This window comes from Panthera uncia, chromosome B1 (assembly GCF_023721935.1).
Source record: "Panthera uncia isolate 11264 chromosome B1, Puncia_PCG_1.0, whole genome shotgun sequence".
NCBI lineage: Eukaryota > Metazoa > Chordata > Mammalia > Carnivora > Felidae > Panthera > Panthera uncia.
In genome coordinates, this window is record NC_064811.1 from 152,992,127 (window position 1) to 153,016,052 (window position 23,926).

The 23,926-nt window shown below is 52.9% G+C and overlaps 1 protein-coding gene across 1 annotated transcript in view; it reads right to left on the minus strand.

Moving 5' to 3' along the window:
* LOC125922477 (L-gulonolactone oxidase) overlaps positions 1–21,941 on the minus strand; it is a 34,872-nt gene extending 12,931 nt beyond the window's left edge. Inside the window, exons 1-7 of the mRNA XM_049630073.1 lie at positions 21,921–21,941; positions 21,514–21,691; positions 21,092–21,321; positions 18,186–18,311; positions 16,168–16,262; positions 11,638–11,728; positions 7,809–7,994 (exon numbers count right to left, since the gene is read on the minus strand). Of these exons, the coding sequence (XP_049486030.1) occupies positions 7,809–7,994; positions 11,638–11,728; positions 16,168–16,262; positions 18,186–18,311; positions 21,092–21,321; positions 21,514–21,691; positions 21,921–21,941 (927 nt within the window). The remainder of the gene's footprint in view (positions 1–7,808; positions 7,995–11,637; positions 11,729–16,167; positions 16,263–18,185; positions 18,312–21,091; positions 21,322–21,513; positions 21,692–21,920) is intronic.
* Between the last annotated feature and the right edge of the window lie 1,985 nt (positions 21,942–23,926).

The window sequence follows — 23,926 nt, forward strand, 5'->3', positions numbered from 1 at the left end:
GACTTGGCCTGGAGGGTGGGGCTGGGACACTGGAAAGGAGAAAACCCCCATCTCCTCACGTTTAGCATCCTGGGCCATCCCACTCTATTGCCCAGAATCCAGCAGCAAATGTAATGGCGCCCTTCTCAGCTCTAAGAGGTTTATGTCCCCTTCTTTTACCTAGAATGGAGTGATGAGAGTCACGAGAGTCACCCCATTACATTTTGTGCCTCTGTCCTGACACTGGTCATTCTTTTCCTCCCACAGTAAAGAAACAAGGCATGTCTCCCCCCCCCCCCCACACACAAAATTCTAAGCTTCTAGAGGCATGAACTATGCACGATTGAGCTCTGGACTCTCCATTACCCCTAACTTAGCACCAGGTTGGCTGCTGGATGGTGGAACAACTTTGGGCCCCACCCCACTGTGGATTAAACTCTCTCCTTCAGCACCCACAAACCACCCTAACTGGAGGAGGACTGTTCTTAGGATCCTTGATATGACTTGTGTCTCCTGGGAGCACCATCATAGACCTTTGGGTCCCAGAGGAGTCTCTTCCTTGACACATTACTGGCATGAAGGGTTCTGGCAGGTTCTGTCCCTCCAGATTTAGTCCTTGTGGCACTGCTGAGTTGGCTCCCAGGAACTGGCTCTCAGGCTTGTGAGCAGAGGGCTTCCAGTGTGATAGCCAGGGATTACCTGGCATCAGCTGACGGCCACCCCAGACAGTGGTCGGCATCTGGAAGCTGCTGACAAGGACGGTGACACACTGGGACCAATACTGCTTCCTGGGGTGCTGCAGGAGGGCTGAGGCAACAGCCAGCTGCACTCATCACATCTCATTATGGTTTGGGTGACATAAAGGGCAAAAGGTTGACAATAATTTCTAAAATCTTCATGCCTTCTAACCGGTTATGATTCCATGCCGACCCAGCTGCAAGAGTCAGAAATGCTGAGACTTTGTCAGAAAAGCTGTGAGGGTGGCCTCTTTCTAGGCACCACAAAACTGGACAAGACTTCTTTCCAGTTCTAGAAACTGGATTCAGTTCTAGAACTGGATTCCAGTTCTAGAAACACTGATTCCAACTCTCCCTGGGGTCCAGGAATGACCCCTTCCCCTCATGTGGCTTTGAACAGCCTTCAGAAATCATGCGGCAATGTATTTAAGAGAATCAGTAATGGGAAGCACAGACTTGACAGACCACCACATAGCACAGGTGGGAGGAGTTGGTGAAAATCCCAGAAAAAGATGGATTTTTAATACATTGCCGATCAACCGACCTTGAGTAACCTTGTATTGAGCACTGCCATGTGTTCTGTGGATGCTGGGGAGCCGGAGGCCTCAGATAAAATCCCTGCCCTCCAGAATGCTAATCATCGAGTAGCAAAAGGGAGGGGGACCGTTTCAAGAGACGGTGGCAAATGGTCATGAGCAAAACAGAGTAACCAGCACCTGTCACCTGGAAAGTCAAGCAGTGACTCAGATTCTGGGATCTACTCACAGAGCAGGTGTCAGGAGGTAGCATTCTCTAGAAATAAAGCCAGTGGGGGTTCCTCTCACTAAGGCCATTAAGAAAGCAAGGGCAGGGGGTTCACCTGCTGTGTTGCCTTGAGTCCTGGCAACAATCCCATGGGGCCAGTCAAGCTCTTATCCTCACCACACACTCAAGGAATCCAAGCTCAGGGGAGTGAGGAGATTTGTCCAAACTCATAGAAGGCCAGTGAAGAAACTGGGCTTCAAACCTGGTGGTCTGACTTGGGAGATATGTTCCAAGCTTCTACACCGCACCCCTCGTGATAGGTCCACTTGGGTTCTGTTCCCAAGTTCAGGGCTGGAAGGCCCATGATGGGGATTTCATAAACACACGCCACACAGAAGGCAGGATATAGGAAAGGAAAGAGGAGAAAAGGAAAGGAAAGAAATGTAAGGGAAGGAAAAATGGTGGCCCCACTAGCTTTTCACACCTAACTTTATGTACAAGAAGCAATTGTCCTCCTTTGTCCTGGCTTCCTAACTCTCACTTCTCGAATGCTCCTCGGGAGCCCGGGATCGGCCAACCTGGAGGGCGTGGCCATCAGGGAAAAGCCCATGCCCAGAGAGGACACGATGCTGGGGAGCTGGGTGCAGGCCCGATGTAGATGCAAACACTCAGGGCAGCACGGTTTGCACCCCCAGGGGAGGTGGGGCAACTTCCTATGAACCCGAATGGTAAGAAGCCAGGAGCAGGTACCCCGATGCAGGAACAGGAGGGTGCGCTGTCTTCCTAATGGTTGTCAAAATCGTCATGCCTCCTGAAGGCTACATCCAATTATTGTTCCTTTTAGAGTCCAGGAATCCTTTTAGATTAAAAGCTTAATCTAAATCCTTTTAGCTTTAGATTAGATCCCAGGCCAAGCAAGAGTGGGGAGAAGTTGATCTAATGATGAGTTTCTGATCCTTCCTCCTCCTCCGTGGGCTTGTTTCCTTCGAGGGGAGCAAGGCAGCATGCCCGTGTTGTGGATGTGCACATCCTCTTAGCTTTTCCTCCTCAGTATTCACAGCCTCTCGAAGGTGCCCTTTATTAAAGGCTACTTTGCATGGAGAGAGCAAAAGCAAATGGCAGAGGAGGCCGTTTATTGCCCACACCCTTTGGAATAAATCACAGGGCTGCAAATGCCACCAACCCTCTGTCCTTGTTTATGGCCTGCAACTGTGGCGAAGGCTGTCGGCAGGGCGTGACAGAAGCTGCTGGGCCTCTCGGGGAGCCGAAAGGGAGGGATCCACAGAGCGCTTGCTGACTCACAGCGTCCTGCTCCGTGAGCCCTCTTGGGGTGAGCTGGGGTCTATGTCGGAGCAGTGGGGGTGTTCCCACAGGGCTCATGCCTCTCCTCACGGATGATGCCAGAGGTGACCCTCTGCCTCCAGAGGGTGGCGAGGAGGTGGGACAGCTTTGTGTCCAAGCTCTGCACTCACTTCCGGAATGTCAGAGCTGAAGAAGACCTCGGGGGCCACCGACTTTGACCCTACTTTTAAAAAATAAAGAAAATGGCTCCCCCCAAATGGGAGGGATTTGCTCAAGCTCACACAGGGTAGCAGCCCAGCCAGCCTCGGGGGCCCTGCCTCCCTCCCTGGAGCCTTTTCATTGCATCTTGTTGAGTGTTTATTGCTGTGTAATTGGGTGTGTGTGTGTGTGTGTGTGTGTGTGTGTGTGTGTCTACTTTGTCTTTTAGGGGAGGAAACTGCAATTGCTACCTTCAGGTGTCATCACAGCCTTCCAAAATCAAAGAAGTTGAGGGGGTGCCTGGGTGGCTCAATCGGTTGAGCGTCTGACCCTTGATTTCGGCTCAGATCATAATCTCATGGTTCATGAGATCTAGCCCTGCGTCAGGTTCTGAGCTGACAGTGCAGAGTCTGCTTGGGATTCTCTCTCTCCCTCTGTCTCTACCCCTGCCATGCTCGCTCTCTCTCTCTCTCTCTCTCTCTCTCCCTCCCTCTCCCTCCCTCTCAAAATAAATAAATGAACATTAAAGAAAGAAAAAAGTTGGAAGCTTTGAGAAGAATGTGGCGCATTGGCTAGAGTCACCTGGAATTTTCAAGGATGTCACATCCAAGTTAGAAGTCTCCATGTTGAGATAAGTTGGAGGCAAAAAAAACTCTTGAGCTCTGGACAAACACAGAGGCCAGCCAGAGTGTGTGTGTGCACGCACATGCCTGTGTGAGTGTGTAGGGGGAGGATGGCCTGAGATCAGCCTCCACTGGAACCAGGACTTGGACATAATCAGTCTCAGTCAATTTCAGCCGGGTCAAAGGAAGAGCCGAAAGAGGACAGACCAGGTCTTAGGAGATCATCCATCCACTCAGCCACACTATCCTGGTAGGAACCTGGGGGCCAACCCTACTGGCAAAAAAGAAGCAATCTCTTTATCTCTGGGTCAAAACCTTCAGCTTAACAAGTTCTGCCCTACATGAGAGGCAGGAGAATAAATTCAACAAAAAAGCACATTACAGCCCCTTTCTGTTTGAAAGTTCTCTGTCCTGCCCATCTCCCCTCCTCGTTGGTGATGCTCACCTGTCCCTCAAGCTGCCTCACGCTCTACTGAACCACCCTCACCAAGGTCAGCTACAGCCTTCCGATGACCAGACCAGTCAACACCCTGATTCCCCATGGCATTGAACCTTGTTGACTGCTCCATCCTGGACACCCAGTATCCCTTGCCTCTGTAGCCCTCTCTAACCCATCCTCCTCGGTCTCCTTCTTGGCACCCTTTCCATCCTCTCATCCACTCCCTTCTCACCCAAGCCCACTCTCTCTGGGTGACCTTGCCACCCTGCGACCAATCACTTAGGGGACTGATGACCCTCACTTTGGGCTGAATTGTACCCATTCACATTCACATACTGAAGTCCTAACTCCCGGGACCTCAGAATGTGACGACATTTGGAGACAGGGACGTAAAAGAGGTAATTAAGGTTAAATGAGGTCATTGGGTGAGCCCTGATCCAATATGACCAGTGTCCTTAGAAGAAGAGATTAAGACACAGATATGCACAGACAGGAGACATGGCAAGAAGACAGCCATCTATAGTCCAAGGTGAGAGTCCCCACAAGGAACCAACCCTGTAGACCTCTTGATCCAGTCTGTGCTATTTGTTACTGCAGCCCTAGAAAATTAATACAACCCCTCAATCTGTATCTCCAGCCTCTGCCTCCCGCCTGAGTGCCAAACCTGCAAAGCCAGCTGCCCTCCAACACCTCCACCTGAGGCACCTCAAACTCCAGTTCCCACCCGAAACTCGTCATCTTGTTCCCCACACCTGCTGTGCCTCCTGGACTCTCCACCCTGGTGGTAGGGCCACGATTTCTGCCTCCTGCCTCCCACTCCACCATTCCGCGCTCAGCTGCCAAGTCCTATTGGTCCCTCATCTCAAACATCACTTGAGGGGCACCTGGGTGGATCAGTCAGTTAAGCACCCTACTCTTGATTTTGGCCCAGGTCATGAGCTCATGGTTGGTGGGACTGAGCCCTTCATCGGGCTCCATGCTAACAGTGTGGAGCCTGCTTGGGATTCTCTCTCTCCCTCTCTCTCTGCCCCTCCCCCCTACTCTCTCTCTCTCTCTCTTTCAAAATAAATAAATAAACTTTAAATATCGCTTGAATTTGTGCCCTAAAAAAGTGGACTTGGCTCTGTATTTCAGTCCCTTGGGTACCTCTCCAGGCTACGCCTACTCTACATCATTCTCTTCTGAATCTCCCTCACAGTACTGACTCTGGTCAAACATCTCTCTGCCAGGTTCCCTTCGGACTTGATGGTTGTTCTGAACTATTTCTTTAGCTCCTGGCCAGGCCATCTGTCCTGGCTAATGTCTTCAGTTTCAAGCCCTGGAGCAGGCTGCCTAGTCTGTCACTCCTGGAGCCCCAGCTCCAAGCTTCATTAGCCATGTCAGCATATATGGTTAACCTCAGAGTGGAGACCAAAATGGTCTCTCTTTGTAACCTACCCCTGCGTGCATTTCTGTAATTCTCTGTCTGTTAAAAACACTTTAACTGAGGAGGGCTGGAATGCTTGGTTCAGAAGCAGTAGGGATGAGGGAAGTTGGGGGCTCTGTTTTCTCTTCTCAGCCAGTCTAAGGGCAAGAGAACCTTGAGGGGTACAGAGGACAGAAGGTGGGAGCTGCCAAGGGGGGAAGAAGCAGGCTGTCTCAGAGCCTGCTGAGGAGAAGAAAGGGCTACCAGGCCTGCCCAGCTGCAGCCGGAGAAGAATGCCTGAGCTGTATCTCCGTGGGGGTCCCTGCCACATCCTGCTGCAGGACCAGGATGGAGTGGTCACCCCACTAAGAGTACAGAAGGGAAAGGCCGAGAAGATGAGAGTGCAGTGGGTGCTCAGACTGTTATTCCATGGCCTTAGGAGTTAGCCCTAGAGTCATACGGGTCTCAAATGCCGACCCCACAGCAGGCCTCAACCAACATGCCAGGCACTGGCCAGAACATAGAACACTCTCGAACCCTATTTGGAGTGAACGACAGGTCTAGATCTGCCGTTTAGCACTGGTCTGGGAGAGATTGTAGCTGTTTGAGGCAGGCCAAGATGGCCCCAAAGAGCTCAGAGTCTGGGCTGGTTCCAGGCAGAGTCGTGTGGGGAGGCCAGACCCTTGTGGGGCTCCCTGGCTTAGCCATAACTTGTCCCTGCCACACAACTCCATGAAATGTCCTTGTCCAGAACTAGCCCTACTTTCTTGGGCCAAGGCTTCATGCAGTTCACTTGCCAATTTTGTCCCATTAGGCTCAGTATTGGTACTCCAGGTGTCCATGCTATACCCCCTTAGAGCCATGGAAGCACTTTCTCACCAACCAGGAGTTCTGGGGATAAATTTCCACCAAACACCATGCCTCTGAGTAGGGGGCCTTCTGGAGTTAAGGCCTTTTCCTGGTCTTCATGCATTAGACATTTTGGTTCTAGAGAGCAATGTTTCCCTTTTATCATTGACTAGGTGCCATGGGGGGAATATTTTAATACTGAACTAGACACTTTACATGTGTTATCTGATTTAATCATCAAATTCAATACTTTAAGGTAGATATTATTAACTCTCTTTTTGGATGAAGAAACCAGAGCTTAACAAGGTTACATGGCTGGCTAAGGTCGCAGCTTAGAAGTGGCAGAGCCAACGCTCAAGGCCAGGTCAATTTGATCACAAATCCCACCTTAACCATGTTGGATCAGTAGTGCCTACATCACTGACTGTTCCATCTGTACAGAGTGTCTACTCATATCAAATGGTAAGGTGACCATGGAGGAACTCAAAGACCAAGGAACTCGGACCTGTAGATTTGAGTCCTTTAGTGACTACCAGGTGTAGATCCTGCCCACAGGCATTTCAGGACTGCTGCATGCTATCCATTCATCCATGCATCCATCCATCCATGCATCCACCATCTATCCATCCATGTACCTGTCCATCCATCCGTCCACCCATCCATCCACTCACTTATCCATCCATGCACCTGTCAATCCATCCATCCATCCATCCATCCATCCATCCATGCATCCATCCATCCATCCATCCATCCATACACCTGTCCATCCATACGTCCATCCATCCGTCTGTTCATCCATCCATCCGTCCATCCATCCGTTCATCCATCCATCCTTCCATCCATCCATGCATCCGTCCATCCATCCATCCATCTGTCCATCTATCCATCCATACACCTGTCCATCCATCCGTCCATCCATTCATCTGTCCGTCCATCCATCTGTCCGTCCATCCGTTCATCCATCTATCCTTCCACCCATCCATGCATCCATCCATCCATGCATCCGTCCAATCCAGTCATCCAGCTAGCCAACCAAACATGCTTTTCATGCATTTATAAAACATTGCTATCAATCAGAAGCCATTCTTTCTGCCCTCCATCATCTAGATCCACATCCCCTGCATGTGATGACCTTAGGCACCCAGCCAGACTGAAAGTTAGCCCACCCACTTTGCTGGGAAGAAGCCATTATAAAGGGAATCCTGGGCACATTTCATGGCTCAGTGTATTTGAGAGTCAATGCCTTCCCAGGGGCAGTCAGCACCCTATCTCCTGTGGCAATTCTCTACCTAACCTCCTTTCTCGCCCGTACCTCTGTCACCCCCTTGCAGTTCCTCTGAGCTTCACCGATCTGCTCAGAAAGGGTTCTGGCCACAGTATCCTTGGGCCAAGGAAGAGCTGGCAAGGTCAGCCCACTCCCCCATTCAGGGGGCCTGCAGAGCCACAGGGGGTCATCAGTGGAACACGGCCCACCTGTCCACATCCTCCATTTATTTCCTGAGGTCGAGTGGTGGCGAACAAGAAAGCAGTACCTCATCCAGGGTTGAGGGGAAGGAGATCTCCTGCAAGTGGAACTGAGGCACACACTGCAGGGTGATGGTGAGGATGACTCCCAGGCAGCCCAGGTGCACCCGCGCGGCCTGGAACACCTCCGCGTTGCTGGACTCGGAGCATTCAAGAATGGTCCCATCAGCCGTCAGCAGGGTCAGCGCCACCACCTGGCAGTGGGAGAAGAGTCACGCTTCAGAATCTGGGTGGGTATTTCCTGGAGACTTCGGGTGAGGCCCTCCCTTCCCTGTTTGTCCTTGGAAGTGAGGCCAGGTATCACCTATCCCCTGAAGGCCAATGCCACCTGGCCACAGGGGACTGGGGAAAGGAAGGCTAGGTCTGGGCAGCATCGGCCCTCAGCAGGGAGGGGCATCCATTCCATGAGATTCCACGGGAACTCACCACTGCCTTGCCTGTTTGCTGTGGGGATGCAGCAAGGCTCCCCTCTGTGCAGAGGACATCAAAGGTGAGACAGGGCCCCAGTGAGCCGTGAGGTGCTGGTTAATGGTGCCTCGCAGGGCACCTGGGTGCCTCAGTCGGTTAAGTGCCAGACTCTTGCTTTCAACCCACATTTCGTGAGTTTGAGCCCTGTTTTGGGCTCTGTGCTGACAGTGTGGAGCCTGCTTGGGATTCTCTGTCTCCCTCTCTCTCTGCCCCTCCCCTGCTCACTGTCTCTCAAAATAAATAAACATTAAAAAAAAAGAAGAAGAAGACGTTAAGAGCCATTAAAAGAAAGGTGCCTTGCAAAGGAAGGGAGGATATGTGTGCATCTGGGCTAGGGCTGTCCCCGCTGTCCCAGCACAGCCCAGGGGCCAGGGGCCCTTGCAGCCTCTCTCTGCCTGTTGCTCCTCTCGGGCACCATCTCAGCCGAGCTGAGAGTTCATCCTCTCTTTCGGGGACCCACTCACCTCAGGAACTAGATTCTTGGCCACAGTCAGAAATGTCAGTTTCTGCAAAGGGTGGGATACTCAGCAAGAAACGGATGATTAACTCCAGTCTCTCACCCTTGGCCCCATTTCCAAAGGAACCCTCTTTCATTGCTGTTTAAGTACTTCTCCACACTCTGCTACCTGCTAATTTGAGTGGAAATTGCTTTCGACATGTGTGGCTCGGGGTGAGAGAACAGAGAAAGCCGAACTAATTCTAATTAGCAGAGACTGTGGCCAGAGGGGAGAAATTGGCAGAAATGGGGCGCGTTGGCCATCGGTAGGCGTGAGGACGTCAGAATGATTTCTATAAAAACCAGATTTTGTCTAAGACCCAGAGCCGTAAATGACAACTGGCTAGTGAAACCCCTCCAGCAGGGTCCAGCATCAAACAAAGGCAGGCACTGCTTTACCAGCTGTGTGACCCTGGGCATGTGATTCAACCTCTGTTTCCTTACCTGTAAAATGAGGGCAATAACTATCTCAGAGAGACTGTGTGAAGTTTCCAGCCGAGCGTCTGGTATACAGTGGACATTAAAGATGTCAATCCCCTCCCCCGACCCCTGCCATCGGCATAATGCATAAAAGAAAACAGCAGCATTCTCCCACTGCTTTTCCTGGGGCTGGTCCTGCTCAGCTGAGCTTCCCAAGAGAAGGAGCCAGTAAATCTCACGCGCATCTTGATTTGTGGCCACTAAGAATTATTCCATACTGTGCTGACCATTTTTTAGAAACTGCCATCAGCCCTGAATAGCAGACCACGACTGTGGCCTAATCTGGGGCGGGGGGTTGGCTGTTGTGCTGCCTGTCACGCCCCGTTACCACTGGGCTCTCCTGGGCATGGACCCCAGCTTTCGGGGGGGGAGGTCATGGCATGTCCACGGAAGGCTCCAAGCACCTGGGAATCGAGTCCCACCAAACCCAGCACGCTTTGCTGCTGCAGCTCTTACCGATGGGAAGAGAGCAGCATGATTACCACAGGGCGCTCAGTGTTTCCCCTTCCCTGGCTCACGCCCTTCCCTCCGGATGCCCCTATCCTGCCTGGGGAGTCTCTGGGGCTCTTGTGGTAGAAAGAGGGAGCAGAGAAGGAAAAAAGCAACCAGAACCCGTGCACAATGGTGATGAGAAAGCCAAGTGATGTTTTAAGGAAAAGCATGAACTAGGTTTCCCTCACGGTGTTGGAGAAAACAAACACAAAGCAAAGTGAATCTCTTAGAAATTGCTTTGGGCTGTTTTCTTCTGATCTCAGAGCTGCTCCAAGACTGGAGCACAGGGGACCCAGCTCCCAGAAGTCACATTCAGACAGTGCTTGCTGGGGTGTCCGTCTACCTCAGCACGTCGTACAGGAGAGAGCCATACACCTGGCTAGCTGACTTAAGCGATCTGTGTGGTCCAACCCCCAGCCATGCTGAAATTTCTTTTATAGCACAGAGGGTGAGCTCCAGAAAGAGCCCTGTCCTACAGGCAAAACCCACCACTGACATTTATTGAGCATTAACTGTGTACCCTCTGCTAAGCACCCCAGATGCATTGCTGTTGTGACCATCCCCATTTTCCAGGTGAGCAAACTGAGGTAGCCTGAGACAGAGACTTCACCCAGGTCACACAGACAGTAGTGGTAGACTGGGATACAAAACCCAAGCCCCAGTGTTTAGCCATAATGCTCCAGTGGCCAGAGGCCCCATGGCCCCTGGGGCGGATGAGCCCTTGCAGGTGAAAACACATGGTGAGCTACCCGGCACCCCGCCCCCCCCGGGGCACAGGGGATCTCCTTCACCCCTGACAGGGAGCAACCAGCCTCCATGCTTCATGGCACTTCACAGCCTGCTTCATGGCACACAGCCGGGCTTGTTAGGAAGTCCCTCTAAATACTGAAAGTTAAAAAAGTTTGTCCTCCAAACGGCGGCTTCTGACACAAATCACGAACTGTCCTTGGCTCGGCCATGTATTTAACTTCTGCTATCTCATATCCTCCTCCTGGGTTGAGGATTATTCTCTCCAGATTACAGATGAAAACAGGGATGTCCAGAGGAGCAAAGAGCTTGCCTCCCTGCACATACCGAGCACATACTGGAGGCAGGTTTTGAACACAGACCTGAGTCGACAATCTGTATTCATAACCAGTTCCCCAAACCAGATTCTTGTAAAGTTTAAACACTGCTTTTCAGGGGTTACTGGGTGGCTCTGTCGGTTAAGAATCCGACTTCTGCTCAGGTCATGATCTCTTGGTCTGTGAGTTCGAGCCCCGCATCGGGCTCTGTGCTGACAGCTGAGAGGCTGGAGCCTGCTTCAGATTCTGTGACTCCCTCTCTCTCTGCCCCTCCCCTGCTCGCACTCTGTCTCTGTCTTTCTCAAAAACAAATAAAACGTTAAAACTTTTTTTTTTTTTTTTAAACCCTGCTTTTCAGTAAAGGTCAGGTACAGATCCAGGCCCACATGTGCTGGACCCCACCCCAGGTGGCCTCGGTCCCTGTCCCGGCCCCTCCTGACTTGCTAACCTGGAAAGACCTTTTGCCCTGTCTGGCTCCTGGCTCAGACCTTTCAGGGGGGATGGAACCTCCTGCCCTGCTTGCCCTTTTCCACAGGGTGGCCAGGAGGCTCCTGAGAGGCAGGGGTGCCTCAACATGCATTGTGCCTCCTTCATCACTTGTGTCTGTGGGGGATGAATGAGATTTAGAGGAGATACTGTGGCTGGAGGGCACCTGCCAAATCTGTCAGAGGGGGAGAGCTGGGGTGGCTCTGAGGCTTACAAGGAGCAGAGCCAACACTGCCCATGAAGCCCCTGATTTCCCAGGAGCTTCGGTGAAGAGGCCCCATCCCATCCCCCATCTCCCCCCCCCCGCCCCTGTCCCCGGCAGTCAGTGGAGCAGAGAAGCAGGGGACTCACCAGGGTGGGTAGGATGCCATGTTTGATCCCTGTGTTGTGCGTTCCGGACCCAATGACGCCCCCTGCAGTCACGTCTGACACGGCTCCCAGGCTGGGCTCAACAGGAGGGGCAAAAGGGACACAAGGGACCAGTCAGGCTCCCCTGAGACAATTCCCACCCCCTCCACTGGGTTGCCGTGCGACGCTCCTCAGAGCAGAAGAATAGATGCATCTCTTGCCCGGGTTCTCGCTCCGAATGTACCATGACTTAGCTTGTCTGACTTCTTGGCCTTTCTCTTCTCTGAGCCTCAGTTTTCTCATCACAGTGACCTATTAGAGAAACTGGTAGGGGCGTGGCTCACTCAGCTCTGCCTGCCTGGCTCTGGGGTTTCCACAGCATAGAACATCCCCTTCCTCTGTCCCCCATCTGCCAACAAGATCTTCACCAACCAAAGGCCCAAATGCACCTGCTAACACCTCTCTAGACCCAGACTGTCAAGGCCTGCGAAGTCCCTGAGGGAGTGAGCTGGTTCAAACAGCTCACACAGCTGTCCCAGGAAGGTGTGAGCAGCCCTGAGCCGTCAGGAAAGGAGGGGGAGGAGACTGTATCACCTCCAGGCTCAGAAACTGTCAGTGGTGGGGGGATGGGGGGGCGTCTGGGTGGTTCAGTCAGTTAAAGCCTCCGGACTCTTGATTTCAGCTCAGGTCATGAGTTCGAGCCCCACTTTGGGCTCTGTGCTGACAGTGCAGAACCTGCTTGGGATTCTGTCTCTCTCTCTCTCTGCCCCTCCCCTGCTTGCTCTCTCTCTCTCTCTTTCAACAATAAATAAACATTAAAAAAGAAAGAAAGACGGGGCGCCCGGGTGGCTCAGTCGGTTGAGTGTCCGACTTCAGCTCAGGTCATGATCTCGCGGTCCGTGAGTTCGAGCCCCGCGTCGGGCTCTGTGCTGATAACTCAGAGCCTGGAGCCTGCTTCGGATTCTGTGTCTCCCTCTCTCTGTGCCAGTCCCCTGCTCGCTCTCTATCTCTCTCTCTCTCAAAAATAAATAAAACATTTTTTAAAAAATTAAAGAAAAAAGAAACAAAGAAAGAGAGAAACAAAGAAACAAAGAAAGAAAGAAAAGAGTCAGGGGCTCCTCGGGGCCCCCATGATAAACCCACATCTCTCAGCCCGGACTTCTGGGCCTTGGAAGGAATAATACCAGAACTGTGCATGCACAGGAAGGACCAGGGTCCTGAAGGGGAGCAGGACCGCTCTGGAGACCTGTGCTCTGGGGGCAGGAATTAGAAAGATGTGCCCAGATCTCGGGGTGAAGGAAAAAGAGTGGCTCAGGAGTTCAAAACTCTTACTTCTTAGGAGTGTTCTCTGAGACATCCCAGCCCTAGCTTAAAGGAGAAGGCAACTGATGTTTACTGAGGGCCCCCTGGGTGCCCAGGCAATGGGTGTGTTGTATGCTGAACGATATATTTTCACAATAGCCCAGCCCCCCTCAGTTTATACTGAAGACCTGGCTCTGCAAGGTAAAGCAATGTGCCCACCCTCTCGCAGACACAAAATGGGAGGCTGAGGATTTGACACGCCCTGGCTCTCAGCACAGACCTGGGGCCCCTGAGGCAGGCTGGGCCCTGCCTCCCAAAGACGCTGGAGGACACCTGCTGTTAATGATTAGAAAGTCTAGTCTCAGACCTTCCTGTGGATGAGACCTGGGGGCTGTCCTGGCAGAACAGGAAGAGGACAAAAACAAAACAAAACAAAACAAAAAAAACACAAAAAAATCCTTTCCAGCCTACCCGTACCCACCCACCTCCACCACCTTTGTGTCTAGTCTTGTCTCTTTGTCCACATTAGTTGGGTTACTTCTGAAAATACCAGAATCTTAAAGAGGACCATAGAATCCTGCCCTAGGGACATCTTCCAACGTGTGGAAAGGCATAGCTCAAAGATGTTCATCACAGCATTAGGTAGACCAGTGAAAAACTGAGAACAATGCCCAGCAAGGGGGTGGTTAATCGAATTGCATCGTGTCTTCTCTTCCCCATGAACTTTACCGGACAAAAAAGCAGTTCGGAAACAGGCTCATGACCCCTGTGTTAAGAGAAATAAACTGGATAAAAGTGAGGCCCTCAGGGAGAAGGGTCAAGGAAGGAAGGATTAGACTCTGACCTCTGAGGGGCTGGAGATAACAAGCCAAGGGGAAAGGTCACCTCCAGAATCTGTGGAGCCAGATGACAAAGCCAGGTGAACAAGAACTGCCATTTAGTGAGCTCCTTATGTGGGGCATCTTTCACTCATCCAGTCCTCTGAGCACCCTGCTTTAAGACCCATTTTCTAGATGAGAACACTGAGGCCCAGACGGGTCAAGGAACTTGAAGCAAGATGTGCGCCCAGGCCACCTGCTTCTAGAGCTGGGGTCTCCACCTTGCTGCTGTCCTGCCTCCTCTGGTTCACCACACAGTGGAACGTTCCAGAGCCTTCCGGCTATGTAAGCCACTTTGCCTCAGACCCCGGTTTCTTCATCTGTAAAAGGGTTATATTCCTCATCTGTCGAGCACCCAGCGTGCAGCCTGATAATGTGGGGCTTCCCTTCACCCCCCGGCCACAGACACTCCTGAAGTTCCCACAGCACCCTTACAGCTGTCGACCTAGGCTCCCCTGAGGCACGCAGGATAGGACATCCTGACTCCTGAGTGGCAGAAGGGCCCATGCGGGCAGTACTGGAGGAGGACTGGGTCCCCAGGGAGGACAGGGACATATTATAAGCAGGGAGCAGAGATGCTTCAGAGTCCAGAAGCTAAAGCCCGTAGTTGATAGACCATGTCTCTTCCTGTGGTCCTTGTCACAGATTCTGTCCCACCATCTGCTCATAGGTCCCTGCACGCCCCCCACACTCTCCCCCTTTTGGACTTCTCTCTCTTTAAGTGCTACCTGTTTTCTTTCTTTTTTTTTTTTTTAACTTTATTTATTTTGAGAGAGAGAGAGAGAGAGAGAGAGCAGGGGAGGGGCAGAGAGAGAGGGAGAGAGAGAGAATTCCAAGCAGGCTCTGCATTGTCAGCGCAGAGCCCGATGTGGGCCTTGAACTCACAAACTGTGAGATCATGACCTGAGCCGAAATCAAGAGTCAGACCCTTAACCGGCTGAGCCACCCAGGGGCCCCCTCCCGCTCCTGCTCACAACGTTCCCTCTGCCTGAGTCCCTCCTCTCCTCTTTCTTTCTGGTTTCTTCCTGATCATCGTTTAGGACTCAGTCCAGGGGCCCCTCCTACAAGCTTGCTGATTCCCATCCCTCACAGCGTCCTCTGCGTCCTCTGCCTGCCGAGGCTGAACCCAGGGCCCCCTGAGAGCCCTGAAGTGTCCCAAACACCTCTCTGACATTGCACCTATCGTCCTGCATTATGCTTAACACTTTGTGTGTCTGTGTGCCCCTCGCCAGCAGCTCCTTGCAAGTGGGATCTGGGTTTTATTCATCTTTGCCTCTTCAGGACCTGAGCAAGACCTGCACATGCTAGACGCTCCATAAATGTTTGAGTTGGCATGATCTTTGGAGAAGCAGGAACAGGATGGTTTCCGGAGTAAAAGAGGTGTAGCGATGCCTCAGGGCCTGTGATAAGAGAGCTAAGGCAAACGGATCACCCCCCACCCACCCCCGCTCCAAGACAAACCACAGGCTTCCATGCGTGCAGTTTCCGGTTGCAAAGAAAGTATATCCAAAATACAGTCACCTTTTTCCAATGGTTCAAGTTCTACACTTAGACATTCAATCCTTTGGCTTTGTTTGCCACCTGTTTCAATGGAAAGCCCCTGATCTTACACCTGAGCCATCGCCGACTCCTCGTCCGGACGGAGAGAGGAGTGCAGCCACAGGGAGGTGCCCCAGGAAGTCAGCATGCCCTCCCATTCCTCCACGCTTTTTGCACATTTTTCTGTCTGGGTCCATACTGTTGTTCGTTGCAAGTTTTAAGAAAAATTTAATCCAGGGGCACCTGGGTGCCTCAGTCAGTTAAGCATCAACTCTTGGTTTGGGCTCAGGTCATGATCTCATGGTTCATCAGTTTGAGTCCTGCTTGGAGCTCTACGCTGACAGTGTGGAGCCTGCTTAGGATTCTCTCTCTCTCCCTCTCTCACGGTCCCTTCCCCGCTCGTGCTGTCTTTCTCTCAAAATAAATAAATAAACTTTAAAAAAAAAAAAAAAAGCAGCTCTTTCTGCCCACACATCCTGGCCCCGTGCTTTAATAAATTCACATTTTTGCTCTCCCCTCCCCCACCCCCCGCCAAAAAAATTTTAATCCATGGTTTTCCTGCCCCTTTACAAGACTGTTGCTTAATGCTTGGCCCATCTTTGGCTTGTTTCTTTCTATTCTCACATGAGTCCCTGAACTCATGGGGGATGAGGAGACAGAAACCCCCTGGGGGAGGAACAGGGGTCCAGAGGAGGAAGATGCGCCCTGGGAAGTGTTTCTCTCTCTCCTGCCAGATCCTTGAGTGTCCGGCCAAGGCCAGGGCAAGGGGTGGTGGGCAGTGTTGGCCCACCAGGAATGGAAGAGCTGTTCTTACTTGGACAAGGCCAGGCCATGCTTGCCCAGCTGTGGGTGCAGGTCAGACAGGAGAATGCCGGCCTCCACAGTCACCTGCTTCTTCTCTGTGTCCACCTGCAAGAGACCAGCGCAGGCTGGGATGAGCTAGGCTATCGCCCAACCTTCACCCAGCAACCACATTCCCATGAATATGAGCACGTCTGTCCCTGCCTGTGGTCAGCTCAAGTCACCTCTTGCTGCAGGCAGCTGAAGGGGGTGTGGGCAGAGCCCTGGAGTGCTGGGGCTGTGGGAATACAGTCATCCCCCCTTATCTACAGGGGATAATACGTTCCAAGACCCCCAGTGGATGACTGAAGCCACATCTAACACTGAACTTTACATATACCATATTTTCCCCATATGTTTACCTATGATAAAGTTCAATTTATAAATTATGCACAGTAAGAGAGTAACAACAATAACTAAAGATAAAATAGAACAATTATGACAATATATTGTAAAAAACGTTACGTGAATGTGGCTTCTGTCTCTCTTAAAATATCTTTTTGTACTGTCCTCAGCCTTTTTTGTCTTGTAAGGATGTGAGATGATACAATGCCTACGTGATGATGAGATTAAGTGAGATAAAGGACTTAGGAATTGTGACCTAGGATTAGGTGACTGTTGGCCTTCTGATAATATATCAAAAGGCAGATCATCTGCTTTCAGAGGGTGGTTGACCTCTGAAACCGCGGAAAAGAAACCACAGATAATGGGGGGACTAGTGTATTCTGTGTAACCCCTTCTTCCCACAGGGGAGAAAATAAAGAGCAGGGAAAAGAAGGGGTTCACTCAAGGTCACTGCCATAACTCCACTTACTCCCAACCCTGCCCCACCTGGACCAGAAGGTAGGATTCCTGGATGGTCGTGCATAATCACCAACTAAGGAGGGCCTATTCCTACAAGGGCTTGATTCTACCAGATGGAGTCCCAATTCTCCACTTATTCTCACCGGGGAGGTCTTAGGCAAAGACTGAGGCCTGGAAGGGGACAGAAGTTCCCTGCCACGCACAAGAAGGGTTCTAGAAGACCCCTGGCAGCCCAGGGAAGTGGGAGCAGACTCTGCTTTCCCAGGGAGGAGACTGAAGTTCAGGGACTTTAAGTTGCTCACCCAAGGTGACACAAGCATCGGTGGCACTGAAAGGAGAATTTACATCTGTGGGACTCCAAATCCCAACCTCATTCGACTGACCCTGAGCACAGAGCTGGGCAAAATCAATTGTTGGAGCCCAATCCTCACTAATTAGCAATCAGAGTTCATTACTGCCATGACTGACATCTTGACCAGAACATTTTCTATGGGGTGGAGACTGTCAGCCTGAGCAAAGAAATAAATAATAGAGAGAAACCTAGAACTTCGGCCAGCAGGGCTGGGGGGCAGCGGGGGGCGGGGGGGCGGAGGTTATTTGGCAAAAACTACAGCTCAGGGGAGCTGGCCCTGTCAGGAGAGAAGAGGAGTCCTGCTGATGTGCAGGGTACCTGTCTGGCCTCCACTTCCTGGCAGGTGCCTGACAAGTGCTGGCCGAAATGCATGGACAGCATCCCAGCATAGCGCTGGTGTCAGACCCCTGAGTTTGTGCCCAGCTCTGCTACTGATTGACTGTGTAACCCTAGGCAAGTCACTTGCCCTCCCTGATCTTGTTTCCCCATATGTAAAACTAGCTAGATGTAAATCCTTCCGGTCTGGGACTGTGAGTCCACCTTTGGGGATCTGATTTGCCATTTTTGTTCTAGAGAAGCAGAGAGGAGGCACTGGCAGGAGGAAGGAGACGAACATTCTCTCTGTGGCCACAAGGAGGCGCATACAGCTGCCAAGAAGCCTGAGCAAGCCCAGGGAGGGCTCCGGGGAGGGGTGATGGTGGGCAGGTCAGAAATTGGGGTGTCACTTTGGACTCAGGGGCAGGGAGGGGATCGGGCCTGGGGGCAGAGGCTAAGGAGTTTCCGCCCAAGGTCTGGGAGGGAGGCTGAGGCTGGGGGAAGCCGAGGGCTCTGAGTACCTGCAGCACCCGGTTCATCTTGCCCATGTGGATCATGAAGCCATCGGTGCAGGCGATGTCCGAGGGTGAGTGGCCACCTCCCACCACCTTCACCCGCTTGTTCTGCTGCCTGGCCAGGGCCAGCACCTGCCGAGGCAATGCTGGAGTCAGCCGGGGGCCAGAGACCTGGCAGGGCCTGCAGGGGTGTGGGCCGCCCAGGCTGCCAAGGCCCCTGCCCGGCTGGAGGCCGCTGTGCGGTCCAGTCCGGGAAAGAGAGCCAGGGTGAAGAGCCAGGAAGTGAGCGGCACGCAGAGCGGAATCATGCTAAGGTGGGACTCCCATGCCCCTTCCCTGCTGCGGCTGGGAGCTCCTCGGTGGGCACACCCGATCACACTCTTTGCCAGCACGAAGCCTTCTGAGGGCGCCCCAGTGCCTTCAGAGTAAGGTCCCAGCTCCTCATCCTGGCCTACAGGGGCTCAGCGGCCTCCCAGACTGGAATGAAGGCTGCTGGGGTGAAAGTGGCTTCCTTTGACTTTGTAACTGTGTCTCTCCCGGGCCCAGCCCTCGTCTCTAGTGATCAAGGAATGAATAAATTAATTAACAAATGCATGGTATCACTTACATGAATCCATTCCCTTTTACCCTCACATCCCTGCTCCAAAACCTCACATCTGCTACCCAGAACACTGGCCTTACTCACAGCGTGTACCACAAGGGGTTCCATGAGCAAGTGAGACTGGGAAGGGTTCTGTCCTCCCTAGCTCCTTTCTCCACCCACCGCGTACATGGCGTGTTTAAGACTACAAGCTCTACAGTAAAGAAATCTGTTTAACACCATCCTCTGTGAGCCCCCTTGGCCACACCGCCAATTTTTATTTTCACCTGACCCTACTAGCCCTCCGGGGAAATGTCAGCCTGCAGCGGCCTCAGCCTGTTAGGAATTCACAGTTGTGTGGGCCAGCACAGCTTAGAATGGCCTTGATTTATGGCCATATCAGCATACCTCCAACATTTCCCTCAGCTCAGAGGAAAGCCAGTTGCCTCGGCATTCAAGGTCCTCTAATCCTGCCTTCCCAGCCTTGCTCTTCTGTCCTCCGCCCACTCATCCCCTCCAGGCACTTGGGTCCCCGTCTCTGCCGCTTCTGATGGCTCCCCGGGCATGTTCCTCACTTTCTCTTGCTCAGTGCTCTTCCCCTGAGAAGCTGGAGGCTTTGAATCAGACAATCCCTGTGGGACTCCTAGCTCTGATGTTTATTAATATGGGAAAACGACAAAACCTCTGGTAGCCTCAGTCTATCCATCTGTGAAATGGAGATAATAATCACCATGTCTCAGGAGAGCATGGAATTGAAGAGAGACTAGATATGCAGCACAGCGTTCTGACTTAGGGTCACTTCACAGGGACTGTATCGTCCAGACTGCTGTTCTCCGAGTGCGCCCCCACACACACGCCCGTGCACACACTCGCACACACGCGCACGCAGAGTGAACTCCTCCCTCCTCGGTACCCTACTGGCGCTGGTGGAGCGGCACCTGCATCCTCTGGAGCTAGTTGCATGCATGCTTGACTAAGGTGCAAGCCTTTAAGGGTCTCTACGGTTTGGGTCTGGTCCATTCATTCATTCATTCATTCAACAATGATTTAAGTGCTTTCTGTGGCGAGGGACAGTACCGGGTGCTGAGGATACAATGGGAAACAAGCCAAGCATGGTCGTACATCCTTATGAGAAGGAGAGCCAGAAGCATGAACATGTTCAAGTCAACAAAGTAATTGCAAGTTAGGAATATGCAATGAAGGAAAGAAACAAGGAGCTGAGACAGAGACCGCTGGGGACAGTGGTGAGGTGGTCTGGGAATCCACTGAGGAGCTGAAGTTTACCCTGAGCCCTAAAGGAGGAAAAGGAGTTAGTCATGTGAAAAGTGAAGGGATAGGCATTCTGGCAGTGGGAACAGCAAGTGCAAAGGCCCTGGGGTAGGAAAAAGTTCAGTTTGTCTTATGAACAAAGAATGAACCAAGGCCAGGTGATGCATGGCCTTGGGGAGTCAAGTTAGGCTTTTACTCCACAAATAATAGAGAGCCTGTGGGGGCTCCTGGGTGGCTCAGTTGGTTAAGCATCCAGCTTTGGCTCAGATCATGAGCTCAGGGTTCATGGGTTCGAGCCGTGCTTCAGGCCCTGTTCTGACAGCTCAGAGCCTGAAGTCTGCTTCGGATTCTGTGTGTCCCTTTCTCTCTCCCCCTCTCCCACTTGTGTTCTCCCTCTCTCTCAAAAATAAATAAATAAACATTAACCAGTGAGCCTGTGAAGGGATTTAAGCAGAGAGTAGCCCAGTCCAACTTACATTTTAAGAAAATTACTTCTGCTGAGGTGGAAAGTGCATTCAAAGGATGTGAGAATTGAGGCAGGGAGACCAGGGCCATGGCCGCCGCAGGTCATGGTGAGTGAGGAAGGGATGGCGGAGTGGGCATGGAGATTGGCAATGGTGCTGAAGAGAAGGGGATGGGTTCTGGAAGCTTCTGGGGCAAGACTTGCTGACTGCGGATAAGGGTAAAGAAAAGACAGTGACCCACTTCCTGGCTTCCCAGGCGCCCCATGCAGAGACAGGGGTAGAAGAGGGTGGAGTCCACAACACAAGAGACTCAAAGCACTGGAAATGTAGTCTGGGGCACGTAAGCCTGTGATGACCTTGAGACACACAACGAGAGAGGTCACATGTGAGTCTGCGGCCAGAGAAGAGATCTGAGCTGGAAATGAAATGCTGGCAGCCATTGGTGGCACGGGAAGGTGTAATGTGGAGCTGTAGCAGGGGAGTGGGGGCCAGGAGCCCGGAAATTTTCAGGCTTCATGGAGCTGTCTCCTGGCCGGCAGCTCTGAGGTGGGGGTGGGGGCAGGGCGACCCAACTTCCTGTCTGGGGCAGGGACACTCACCTCTCTGACCTCCTCCACGGACGTGGGCTGGTAGTACATTTCTGGGCAACAGCCGTAGGTCCTAGCCCAGTTTTGGAACTTGACTCCTTTGTACCCATGGACCTGCGACAGGAAAAGAGCTGGGTCATCACAGACATGTGGCCGCGCGCTGCCCCGACGGCCATCCCGGGCTCCCGCCAATGCAGGATGGGAGGCCGGGGCGGGGCGCTGAGCCAGGGGCCGGTGGGAAGATTAAACGGACGTCGGAAGCTCTGAAGCTGCGGGACTTCCTGTTTGTTCTCTCCCTTGACCCCTCATGGCCACGTGGGCAGAGCACACAGAGGACGCTGTCCATTCTTAGCAGAAACGATGGGGCTGGGGGGTGGAGCCCGAAAAAGCAGGACTCAGGGCCCCTGCCCCTCCCCCCACTCCGTCCCGGGCACCTCTCTGAGGGACCCGGCCGAAGGCGTACTCCGGTCCAGCAGGGACACTGGGGAAGGGGTTGCGCGAGTGGGCCTGGTGGCCCAAGAAGGACTTGGAGCTGGCCTTCAGCTCTCCTATGAGGCTTCTCCCACCAAGAAGGGCCAAGTCTGGGGGACTCCACTGCAGCCTTTCTGGCCTCTAAACCAAAGCAGGGAGCTCTGGGGATAAGACTCCCACATGTTGGATATGAGCTGTGTCCCGAGCACTGTACAAGATCCGTACACGTGGTACCTTATTTAGACCTTACAATAATGCCACAAAATCGGTAATACTACTCCTATTTTCAGGAGCAGAAACTGAAGCCCAGAGAGGTGAGGTAACTTCCCCAAACACACACAGCAATCAAATGAAGACACTAGAGTCCGACCCAGGCCTCCGTCTCTTCCATGCTTTCCACAAGACCCCAGTGCCGCCCCTAGAGCCTCAAGTCCAATGCAAGAGGGTCCCCATGGCCTCCCCCAGGCCCTAGACTTGACCTAATTCTGTCCTCCCACGTCTGGCCCGTGGGCCCAGCCTGAATGCAGCCCTGCTGGGCTGACGGGCTGTGCCGTGCGATCCTACCATGGCTCCGGCGGTGGGTCGGTGGCCTTGGCAGACTGAGGCTCCCTCCGGGAACAGAGCACAGGGCAGCAGCGTGCAGAGGCGAGGTGGGGCGACGGTCCGGAGCGGAAAGCACAGCGGCCTCCGAGCACAGGGCTGACTCTGTATCTACTGCATACCGAGGGGCTTCGGGCGGCAAAGGTGGGTAAACAGTGTTGCGACAAGCTCCACCCGGACAGATAGCCAGATAGCAGCGCAGGCCCTGCCCCCTGCCCCCTGCCCCAGGGGCCCTTCTCAGGCAGCGAGGTGGAAGAGAGGAGTTTAAGAGGCAGCTGTTCTGTCCCTGGACGCTGCTTGAGCTCTGACCTCAGCTCTGGGCATTCTGGACCCAAAGGACCCTACAGCTTCCAAACCGGATCCTTAATTCCATAGGTCAGCAGAGGCTGTGACGTGGAGGGTCTGTGGGGGTCTTCATGCAGGGGCTGCCTTGATGTCCCCTTGGAGGAGGACACACGTGGCACCCCAGGGCAGGTGCAGTCAGGATCTGTGTTAGCTCATCTGTCCGACTTGGGGGATGAATACACCGAGCCCCCCATCACTACAGAGACAGGACAGGAGGCTGGTGGCTGTAGCACCGGGTGAGGAAGGGAGATGAGGGACCCTCTGCTCAGGCACTCTTCCAGCAGAGGCCTTTCCCAGGCTTTATGGGTTCCTCCTCCAGGCTCTGCCTGTTAACCTCTGGGAACCTCATTTTCCTCCCCAATAAAGTTGGGGCACTTTTGCCGAATTCTCTGCGTCGATATAAAGGTGAGAACAGATCTATGAGGATCATGGGACCCAACGGGAGCTTGAGATGACAGCAAGCTCTTGCATCTGCCCCGGCCATGAGATTGCTGGTGGCAGGATTCTCTGGACACGCCAGCCCGAGCTGGTGCCTGGCACGGAGCCAGCGCCCCAAGAACATTTGTGCAACAAACAATCCTGGCCTGTCAGATCTCTCCAAGCCAAGGGCTGGTGTCTGGTGCGAAAGCAGGGGAGGAGGAAAGGGCAGGCTGAAGGAGCGGAGCTGGGGTCAGAGATGCGCCCAAAAAGTCCTAGCAAGGGGGAGGGTCAGAGGCACACCCGTATCCCCCGGAGCAGGATTTCCGCCAAGCTACAGAGTGCGTGTGCGTGTGCGTGTGTGTGTGTGTGTGTGTGTATGATTGTACCCCCACCCCAGATGCAAATGTACAAGTATGAGGTAGGGGTGCAGCGTGTGCTCTTTACAGGGAAAGCCTGGCTCAGGAGGTACCCCTGTTTACGGTGACTCGGCAGCTCAGTCATGGAGAGGGGAGTCCCAGGGCCACAGACCTGATCCTTTGGGGAAGGGCTGTGTTATAGGCTGAACTGTATTCCTCCCAAATTCCTATGTTGAACCCTTAGCCCCCAGCACCTCAGGATGTGACTGTATTTGGAGAGAGGGCCTTTAAAGAGGTCATGAAGCTAAAGTGAGGTTGTCAGGATGGGCCCTGATCTAATATGACCGGTGTCCTTTTTTTTTAAATTTTTTTTTTTCAACGTTTTTAATTTATTTTTGGGACAGAGAGAGACAGAGCATGAACGGGGGAGGGGCAGAGAGAGAGGGAGACACAGAATCGGAAACAGGCTCCAGGCTCCGAGCCATCAGCCCAGAGCCTGACGCGGGGCTCGAACTCACGGACCGTGAGATCGTGACCTGGCTGAAGTCGGACGCTTAACCGACTGCGCCACCCAGGCGCCCCTAATATGACCGGTGTCCTAATAAGAGGAGCACACAGAGGAGAGGCCATGAGAAGACTCTGGAAAAGGCAGCCG